This window comes from Tauraco erythrolophus, chromosome 7 (genome assembly GCF_009769465.1).
Source record: "Tauraco erythrolophus isolate bTauEry1 chromosome 7, bTauEry1.pri, whole genome shotgun sequence".
Classification (NCBI taxonomy): domain Eukaryota; kingdom Metazoa; phylum Chordata; class Aves; order Musophagiformes; family Musophagidae; genus Tauraco; species Tauraco erythrolophus.
Window position 1 is genome coordinate 46883593 of NC_141471.1, and position 11368 is coordinate 46894960.

The 11368-nt window shown below is 42.4% G+C and overlaps 1 protein-coding gene across 1 annotated transcript in view; it reads right to left on the minus strand.

Moving 5' to 3' along the window:
• ABHD5 (abhydrolase domain containing 5, lysophosphatidic acid acyltransferase) overlaps nt 1-10761 on the minus strand; it is a 28354-nt gene extending 17593 nt beyond the window's left edge. The window contains exon 1 of the mRNA XM_086614773.1: nt 10637-10761. Within this exon, the coding sequence (XP_086470899.1) occupies nt 10637-10761 (125 nt within the window). The remainder of the gene's footprint in view (nt 1-10636) is intronic.
• Nucleotides 10762-11368: the final 607 nt, after the last annotated feature.

Consider the following 11368-nt stretch of genomic DNA (forward strand, 5'->3'; position numbering starts at 1 on the left):
CAAATAATGAAAACAAAAGGGACACAGGCACGGATGTCTGACAACGCGGAGCTGCAGCCGCTATGTGCAGGGGCCAAACTGCCAGACAGGACCTAACACATTGCCTGGTTGAAGCAAGTGTCCTGTTTCCCCAGGTGCAAGCATAAGAAAGGATAAAAATGGATAAATATAAACAAATTTTTAAAATATATTTATTTAAAAATAAATAATGATTACTATCTTTAGACATCTAAGGAGTAAAGAATAACTGAATACTGTGTAAAATGTAACTAAGGATAATACTACTTTTTCTTAGCCACTTGAATGTTAATTTGAATCAAGAACTTGCTGACACAGCACAGCTTAAATCACCCAAGGGGAGCTTTCAAAAGAATTGAGAATCAAGCAGAGACAGAGGCCTAGCGAACCTGTCCCACCCATCCACCTCCACTAATTAGGTCAAATCGGATGAAGGACATGGCATATAGGTAACTCAGATACAACCATTCTATCAGCTAGATTAATCCTATTTATCTTGGTGAGAATTGATTACATGCAAGACAACTGATGGATCTGCAGCCAGTTACAAATTCGACATGCTCCACAAAAAGCTCATGGAAGCTTAGATAATACCAAAGAACTGAAAACATCTATTGTAACACTGAGGTATGTACTCAAACAGCTGAACAGTGTATCTGATTGCTGGCTTGTAATGTGCATTTAAAAAATGGAGCTCTACCATGTAAAGATGTGCAATGAATGTTCAGCAGAAGTTGGTTATAACTATATCTAGGAGATAAAAATGCACATACATGGAGCTTATCTCATTTTTCAAGCTTACAATTTATTTACATTAGAGTTATATGAATGCATGGCTTACAACATGTATTAAGCTTAAAATCATTCAACAGAGGTTATTTTCCTGTGTACACCACCACTATAGAGCTAGCTGTAATAACCTATGCAAAGCCTGTGTGGCTAGAAAGCCAAATAAAAATCTGTAAGCAACAGAACTCCACCAAATCAGAGTAAATGAAAGCAATGTAATTTCTACTAGGGACCCACCCAGAAAGGACACGCAAAGATCTTTCTACAATACTGAATATAAAAATCAGCTTCTCACTAAGAATTCAGAAGTTAGTAAGGAAACCAAAACTCCCAATATAGACCAAGAAATAGGTGCTGAAACATGCATCAGCTCCTTCTGTTCCAAGTATGTATAAGAATATAACTGTGAGATTTTATTAACTATAAAATTAAGTAAAAACTCTAAAGCAAAGCAGGACTATTTGAAAATGACAGAATGCATTACTGATTAGCATGAAAGAAGACTCAAATTTCCTAATTAAATTTGGAAAGTTTAAGAAATTACACAAATACGTTTATCATGTGAAAGCAACATGCTCTGCATGAAACTGAGAACAAGATGCAGCAACTAAACATATATTAGACTTAAACCTTTGACAGAAATAAGTCGACTGCAGTCAATATTCAGTGTTAGTCTGTTAAGTCCAGGAAAGCCAATTTTTAAAACAAGAAAGATAAAACACACAGAGAAGTCCATGTGTTAGTCCAACTCTGAGAAGAACTCTACTGCTGTGTTTTTATTCCTGCTAGTGTCAGTATGTGGTAAACTGGGTGATGTAACACCCAAATCTCAGGCCATCCTCACTACCAGCAGATCAGATCTAAAAGCTCGCTATTCCCTCAGTTTTCGCAATTCAACTCTTTCATGGCTGCTCTATCAAAATGATTCAGCTTTAAAAGAAACTGTTTTAAACCTAACAATTACAGAGACCCAGCAATGGAGAAGCCAAACAGTTCACCAGCAGACCTACAGGCTAACAAGGTGGAAAAAAGACTTAGCGAGGCAAGGTGGAGGATGGCAAGATTCTCAGTCAAAGCTGCCACTGACAGACAGCAACACACAACCGTGACCTCAGTTGGCCTGGGCAGGGATGTGTCAGGAACAAGGCTCAGCATACGGTTTCATGAGAACTTCAAGTGCATAACCAATTTTAGGAGTCCTCACAGTCCTTCATTCCTGTCCCCAAAGCACAGCATGTTCTTTAGCCCATCAGTTTTCTAAGAGTTATGAATACAGTCAGAATCATTCAAGCATACACAGTCTATGTACAGTAACCATTATTGCAAAGGCTGTATATCCAGGGGTAGAGTTTCTGCATGTACAGTAGAAGTCAGATGTAGTAACACAACAATTTGAATGAAAATTAGGCTCTGGCAGTTGCAGACAAACATCAGAAGAAAAATATTCCATGTTCCACTTCATTGTCATTGCACTAAAAGACTGAAAATATTGTAATCCTCAGGGAAAGACCTTGAGGAGCATACTGAAGAGGCAAGACTCAGAAGCAAGAATTAGGAATTTGCTACAGTAACAAATAACATCAATCCTTTAACAAATGTCTGTCTACCATTTTTATGAGGTGCCAAAAAAAGTATGAAACTGCTGTGAATGGGTTAAAAGGATTTCTTTTTTTTTTTTCCCAGATGACATTATAACCCTGCTCATAAAGCTCTGTTTAGATGAGTTTCAACCCGAGATGTTCCAAGCAATTAAATGTTGTGAAACTGTTGGATGCTTCAGTAACATAAAAACAGAATGTTTTGAAAACCTCTGCATATTATTTCTAGGAATTGTAATGTACATCAGCCTCATTCCAACAAAAAGCCCATGATAGGTTATTGCAGAATATTGCTACACTAGGTCAGAGGTAAAAACAATGCATTCCTCATGTACTTACTGCACCTTAAACTCTGTATTCAGAACATTCAACATCAGAATTAATGTAAAAATTCAGAAGCAAATTTTACTACTGTCTCGATTTATATTAACAGTGCCACATAGGACGATCACTTATCAAAATTAACCTGAGAACATAAATTACAAACATGAATCCATAACCAATGAGCATTTTTTTGGTATTCTAGTGATATTGATGTTTACCATGTTATTTAAATTCATTTGAGCAACCTGAGCATTCAGGCAGTGGAGAAGACCTACAATTTCGCTCCCTCCTGTGCTGAACCTCAGCCATAGATATGCTTCGCTGTACACCTGGCATCATTGTGGCCCCCTCCCCATTTTCTTCTTTGTCTCCTAGTGTGGCCTGCCTTTTTTTTTTTAATCAGTAAGTATCCTTTTATATGTTTTTTATCATTTCTCCCATCTCCTTTCTAACTATACCCAAAGGTGTCCATTTCAAGGCATGTGCTTTTTCAGTACATATCACAAGAATGAAGTTCACCCGTAGACTGCCACCCAAGCCTGCAACCTGTAACACTCATTACAAGCGTAACAGCTGCTTACAAAGCGGCTGTTAGAACCCAGTGCAAGAAACCATTAAGCATGTGTGCAATAATGAAGAAACCACACGTGTGGTCATACAGCTTTTACATATTCCTATTACTGTTCACTGCTGTTTAGGTTCCAAATCTACAAACAAGGCAGTGTCCCACTGACCTTCAAAACGTCACAAAGTCTTCTCCACAGTCAGGTTAAAGTCGGGCCACAAATACATGACAGCGCAGAGAACTAGTTAATTCTAACAAGCTTTCAGAAACACTGTTCCTCCCTAACTTACAACACGCTCTCTAACATGCAGGCATTTCTCCTTAAGACTTTTACAGTCCACTAGCCGCTAACAGTAACCCACTAAGCAAGCCCTCGGTTATTTCTGTCCTTCTCTTCTAAGGACTCATTATTTTGTACTTTAATTTAAAAGCAAAAATCAAACACAATCTAAAGAAAAATTGTATCAGCAATTACAGATCAAGTATGGAAGAATACAGAATGCAGAGGCAAAGATGCAGATGAGAAGAAAAGGGGAAGCTGCACAGTCCCACTAAAATACTCAACCTTGTGACAGAGCTCACATGTGTAACACACAGATTGGGTACCACTGAGGACCCACATCCCTCTGCCTCCTCCATAGTAAACTCACATCTGATAGAACTTGGCATTGCCATAGCTGTTCCGTGTTTTTACAAACACATAGCATTAAGAATTTGTGAAGAAAAGCATAATTAAAATGAAGAAAATGAAAATTTCCTCTTGGTGCCCTTCAGATGTTACATAACTTTCTACTAAAATTTTACTCATCCACCTACTGATGTAGTCCTGCTGCCCTTCAGATATTGCGTAACCTCAGCTTTGCTTAAACCTTATTTATCAAGCTTCTCTTACCTACCATGACTGAAGCCCGCATTTCAGACTGTCCTGGAACTCCATCAAACAGGACAAGAACTAAACTCACATAAAACAGGCACCTTTCATAAATCTGCACCATTGCCCACCCACACTCTACCCTCCTTATCTTTTGTTTATATTCTGTGGTGTATTCCACACAATTCAGATCACAAATAGGAGATGGATGTTTTCATTTTTCCAGAAGGAGGCATATAAGAACACAGATAATAGTCTATCTAAAGTACAAGACTTTTTCCTCTTGGCTCCAAACACACTATATACAAACCCCACTCATATTCGAGTGTGAATACACGCTGAAGATGGGATGTTTCACTGCAGATCATTAGAAGAGCTTCTACATTGTGTTCCCTTATCACAGTCACCTAACGGTTACCTATGTCAAACTTCACGAACTGGTATTCAATGTTTTGGGCTACTTAGCCTCATTTCTACTTCTGGAAAACCTAAGAAGTGCACAAGCTTTTTCATAACAGACTGGTTTGTGTATATGCCTATACTAGAAAAGCTTTAGATGTCAAGGAAGTGTAAGTACTCTTAAAAATAGGTAAGAAGTTAAATGGGTCTAAAAAGTCATTGCATCAAATGTCCCCTTATGGAAAGGTATGATATAATTAATAAGCCTTTAGTGTCAGTATGACACTGACTAAATGTAATCAAGAAAAAAAATTCTACAATAGTCTGCTAGCACTAACCCACCCCATTTCTTTTTTTTTTCCTCATTGCAATACCTTTCTCTTCCTCCTTTCTATATACGAGTGGACTTACTCCATAGCAATAGGTGCTCCTGCATCTTTTGTTACAGAACGCATTTTTACACCTTTATCTTCCTCTCCTTTCTGCAGTGTCCTATGATCCTGAGTTTTCTATTACAGCTCATTCAGAACACCTTCCTTGTCTGTCATTCCTCACCATGTTTTTCCTGGTGTCACTTCAAATCCTCCTCTTTTACCCTCTTAACCTTATTCCAGACTGACCTCATTACCTTACACAGCTTCACTGACTCACAAATCTCTCTTCTCCACTGACCTCTCTCCTGCTGTTCAGCTTCTCATCTGCATCTTTCAGAGCCAATGTAAATGCAGATGCTCACCTTTCCTCCCATGCCCTCTTCTCTCTGGCTGTCAATACAAATCATGTACAAAAATCTATCCAGAAAGAATGTGAGAGTTCCAAGTAAATACTCAGAAGTTATGAAACATGAGAATCAGAATTTCCTCAACAAGCCATCTTAAAAAACCACTATATGAAAGGGAAAAGAAATGATGCTTTAATAACTTACCAGTTGGGAAAGTTGTTCACATTCTCTCAGAAAAGTTAGATCCTCCTGGCACAGAGGCTGTCCCTTTTGGAAGGGTAGGTCTCTAACTGGGCCTACCAGCCCTCTGGCAGGCTCTGAAAAAACTTGGAATATACCCAAACACGTGCAATACTGGCTAAAGTTTGCGTTCTCCAATGACCCGTAGTTACCAACACTATGGCAACCCCTCAGCTAGTCACCCCTCTGGATTTATGACTCAACTTTAATTTCTAATGCGGCTACGACCCCATCTCACTCACAGCTACCTTAATCCGACTACGACAACTTCTGTAGTAGAGTATTTCCTTGATACTTGGAAAGTTCCACTTGATCCACACAACTAGTAGCAGACTTTCTAATGCTGCCTCTTTAACCTGCCTTAGCCCCCATCTTAAATGTAAATTAAAAGCTACTACATAATTACTATCTTCCTCCCTCTGCTTCTCATATTTTTCTTTAAAGACTTGAGCTAGATGGCTGATAAATCTAGTCAGATTATTTTTTTTTTATGGAGGATTTCTGTCATAGTAAATAACTTGGCCAGGTAATCACTGAAGGAGAGCAGCATCTTCTACGGGAGGCTGTGGAAACCTTCAGGCTAGACAATCAAAGTGTCTGTTCTCTAGTGACTGTATCCGTAAAAATTTACATGGATGCTAACACAGCTACTTTGCAATTTACTTCTGTATACTTACTGCATTTTGTTTTTTTTTTTTTTTTAACCTTTTTCCATAATGTTTGCCTATGGTTGCCAGCTGGGAAAAGCTGGACATTACTATTACTGTTCTATCTCCTGTAATGTTTAACCAAGCACCTCATAAGGGCATTTCAATTAGGTTCCTCCTTGTCTAGGGACAGGGCCACAACCACACTGTCATGACCACCTTTCTTCTGTCACTGGAATGAGAAGATAGCCTCTGTTGTGTTTTGCCATCTTTCTCTCTCTCCCTTGAAGCTACGTTGAGGGAGAAGAGATATATCTCCCTGATCACTACAGATTTTCCCTTCCCAAATTCATATAAGGACGGGAAAACTGTTTGAGACAATCCTATAGATGCCTGAAAACCTGCTCATACATATGATATGTTATGCAAACGTAATGCAAAAGGCATTAAGCACCAAAGCTATGACTGACACAACCCTGCCAGTGAAAAAGAGAAAATCAGAAAAGAGGAAGGAAACGTGCTTTAACCTTTTCCCACGTATGCTTATCACACTGCACTTATGTCTTATTTGCTCTTTAAAAATGGAAGTTGTAGGTCCCAGACCTGCTGTCCACTGCCTATGCTATAGGAAAGGCCCTTAGAAATAGTCTCCTTTCACAAAGAAAAGTAAGCAGGACCCTGCTTTCAGCAGTCTACCCACTCAGTTTGCTTTAAAACCCAGATGATGTAAGGAGAAAAAAAAAAAAAAAAAAATCAAGCAAAAATTTTGACTTGAGAGTGTCCCTTCATGCTGTAATACTATGCTTTAACATACCACTACAATATCCCTGTGAACCATCCTACTAACGGGAAGACAGAGGCTCTATTAAGCCTAATAAATGATTCCTCTTTTATTAATCAAACAGCTCACTTCAAAATTATAAAAAGAATTCTGTAATACAAACAAACTCGAAGGACATTAAAAAAAATACTTGTGATTACTGGTGTTGCAATGTATGTTTTTACCTATTACTCCAAGTCATTATTTTGTGAAACTACAGGCCACCTATAAGCAATCTGATGTAGGCTTGTAAATGTGGATGCCTTAAAATTTTTTCCACTTATCTCAGAAGGGGAAAACCCCAGCATTCTGGTTTTGGGATTTTTTCTGCATATATACACATACATTTGGTAGCTGCTATTACTAGTTATATTACAAGCCATAAGTAGTCCTGTTGAATGCAGAGTAAGTATAAACGATTTAAAATCTGGCAAAAGGCTTATGCTAGGCTGTTTGCCATGCAAGCAGAAGTCTACATCTGAAAGTTATGCAGAGAGGGCCCAAGGCTGTGAAGAGGTTTGGAAATTGTGAGCAGGTGACATGTTAACCAAGCAATCCCTTCCACAATGAAGAACAAAACGTTGTTTACTCGATCTTCTCATTCAGAGTTAGGACAATGTCATGAGTATCTTTCAGCTGAGATCTTCTAGAAAGTAACTGAGCCACTGCTATTCTGTTTACACCACACTTACACAGTCACCAGATTTCAACAAACAAAGTGCGTTGCATAACAAGTTGAGTCACGCTATTTTTCTGAAAGTGATAAAGTAAAACTTTGTATTTATTATTTACGTACATCTGACACTAACAATTTAATGCAGGGTTTTGATGGTATATTTTAACTCTTCCTCTCACTGCCACGGAGTTTTAAATCTAAAAATATTTAACATGTTTCACTTGTTTATAAATTTCCCCTGGGTACCAAGCTTTGCTCAAGTTGAAAAGATGAAGAAATGCTAATTTGGACTATTGTTAGAAACAGACTAATAAAAGCACTAACAACTAGGAGCACTAACATTTCATCAAAGCTAATGCACCTTCTGAATTCATGGAAAAGAAGGATGAGATTTTGTTCTCAGAAGTCCTTAGTGAATTGGAGGGCTCACTCTGAAAGATTTCACATCAAATGACCTGATTGTTCAGAAGGGAGACACTGACAACGTCCTGAAAATCAACACCCTTTAAAAGCTATCCAGCTGAGTAAATCATGAGGAACTTGTCATAGTCCTTCTGAAAATTTAGCCTACGATTCCTAACCCTACGTCCAGCTCATCTAGTGTTAATATCCTGCAATCCTGACAGGCTACTGAAGCTGAGGACACTTGGCACTGTCTCAGCAGCACTCAGCACTCTGCGTGATCACACCAGACAGCTAACACAGTTCAGGCTAATGCGCTGAATGAACATACAAACAAAACGGGCTGAGGCAGAGCTATTTTAAGACTCTTACTTAGAAAACCTGTGAACTATAAACAAGAGGCTTTAAAAATGATGTGCATTCTATGAATGTGAACGGGCCAGAAACAACACAGAACCAAGAAGGGGACAGTAGTTTCAAATGGCTAATGTTGCAGAAGGCAGGGTGAGGGCAAATATTATTTCAGAAAGCTATTTTAAGTTTGAGGAAAGGAGGAGTGCGCAGATTTACAGAGTAGACAAAATAGCATAGTGCTTTGAAAAGGAAGCCTTTGAAGTTTATACTTAAAAAGAGAATGCTGTGTATATATGGTGATAAAAGCATAACAGGGAGTCTGGAAAAGATGGATAGTCCAGTTCTAGTCAGACTGAGCTGGCAGAGCAGCAAAATATGTCAGATGAAACACCAAAGCCAGAATTTGGAAAAGGACTAAAAAGAGAACAAGATTGAGAATGCAGGTAGTTTTGAAAGGTAACAAAACAGACATATAACATGACAACACACAAATAGTAACACCCTTGATATGAAGTCATGAACACACAGCATGATTTTGAAGCAAGTAGCCAAAGAATTTTAAGTGGAATTTCTCAAAATAACACAAGACTTAATTATGAAGGAAGGGAGACGGAGAAGAAAAGACAAGAAATTAGTTTTTGAAGGCCAGGCAACCAGCAATGAGATACACCACCTGATATTTAAACGATGGAGAAACAGGAAAAATTAACATAAACTATGCATACAAAGCACATCTACACATGTGACAGAGGGGATAAAGCACATGTATGACTATAGTACAGCTAGATATTTTCTATAGAGTATTTTTTGTACTAGAACAATAAAATATGATGGAACAAACTGGGAGATAAGTGATCAGCAGATGTATTAAGTATGTTTGGTGAACAGATTCAAAGATAGGATGACTGTATTATTCTATAGTGGGATAAAAGAGGGTAGACAATGTATTTGGGGGCAATGGAAGGGTATAAGAATAGGTCTGTACTGGAAGATGAAGTGTACAATGAGAAACAAAACATACTGAAAGACAAGGTATGAGAATGCACACACAAGTAAAGAATGTGAGAATGGAAGAGCAGACCACTGATTAATAACTCGACTATTACGGAACTATTTGAATGTGCACAGACAAAAGATGTAGTGCAGAACTATGCAAGTTCAGGAAGAAGAGTGATTAATAGCTACAATGAAGTCATATATCAAGGGTATGAGTAAGTACTTACAAACAAGTATTACAGTTATACTTTAAAAATAGGGGCAGGAAAACTTATCCCAGATGATTTATTTTGGTAGATGTGAATGCCTTGGGATAGTGAAAGGAAAGAAAAGGTTAGCAGAGATAGCTGGAGATGAAGTACACATACAGACCAGAAAAGGGAAAAGTTACAGCAACAGCATATAGGTCTATAATTTAAAGATGAGCTCTTGTCTCTTACTTGTATCAAGCATTACACAGAAGCATGAGGAGGATACAGTGGCAGAGAGACTGACAAGCCTTACCACCTGCTCTGCATCTAAGTGAACATATAGAACAGATGGAATGAGAAGACAGGATACCTGTATACACAGGTAAAGTTGCAAAGGCATGGGACAGCAGTACACACAGCACGTGCACACTGGACTCTGGAGTGCAAAGGAAAGGGGGATTACAGTAACAGTGTGCACACATGCTAAAGAACAGAAAATAGCAAAGGGTCTACGTATACACGTAGGCAAACATGCAATTACATCAGCTGGGCCAGGAACTACGAAGCTCGTACGCAGAAGGTGAGGCAGCATGGGCATGGTGGCACGGAGCTGGTGGCAAAACCTCCCGCGGGGCCTGCCCGTGCGAGGACGCATCCATCCAAACACGAGGAAGCCATGGCGGGAAAGCGGTCCGTGCGTCAGGAAAAATGGCAGACAGCTGAGAGACCAGCGAGGCGGTGCAGGAGCGCACAGGGGCAGGTGGGGCGGCCGCACCGGAGGCGCTGCGGGGCGGCGACCCCGGCGGGCCGCTCGGGGAGGCGGGGGCCCACCCCGGCCTCTGGGCCGGCGGCGCAGGACCGGCCACCGCCGGCCGCACACCTGCTCGTTCGGGCTGCGGCGAGAGGAGGCGGGCGAGCAAAGCCTGTAGCGGCTGCGTACGGCCGCGGCGCCCCTACGGGCTTTCTCCCCCCGCCGGGGACACCCGTGAGGGGAACGACGGTCACCCCGAGCCCGCGCCACTCACCCTTCGCTGGAGGTCTCTTCCTTGGCCATGGCAGCGGCGCGGCGGCTGGCAGCTGGTAGCGGAGGAGGAGCGGCGGCAGCCGGCAGCGCAGCGACGGACAGCGCGATGGCGGCGGCACCGGCCATCACGAGCTCCTCCCTCCGCCCTGCCCACCCGCCGCCTGCGTCACCCCGGCGGCGGCCGCCCACACCACAGAGCGGGGCGGGGCGGGGCGGGGCCGGCGGCCGGAGCGCCGCCTCGCGCCGCTGGGGAGCGCCCCGGTGTCGACCGCCGTCCGCGGGCGGGGCGGCGTGCGCCCGCGCGCCCTCGAGCGGCCGCCGGGGCTGGCGCCGGGCAGGGCCGTGCCGGCGTGCGGTGAGAGGACGGGGCGGTGGCCGCCCGCCGCGGCGTCGTGCGAGCTGGGGTCAGGGTTCCCTGAGAGGCCAGCGGCCTTGCTGCAGCCAGGCTCCCGGGATCCCGTGTGTAGGCCCCGTGTTCCCCTCCCGATACCGATCCCGTAAAGGGCTGCGACTGCTCGGCCGGGCAGAGGGTGAGCTCCTGCCGGCGTTAGCGCTCTGCTGCGGGCAGCTGCATCCTCCTCAGGAGCGCCTGTGCCCCGCGAACCTCCCGTCTGGGGCGCAGGGCCCGTGCGCGGCCGCTGAGTGAGCATCTGTCCCGTCGCCTCCCCGCCGTGTGACATTCCGGGGGCACCGAGCACCCGGCGGTGGCATCGGAGGGGCAGCAAAGCCCCCG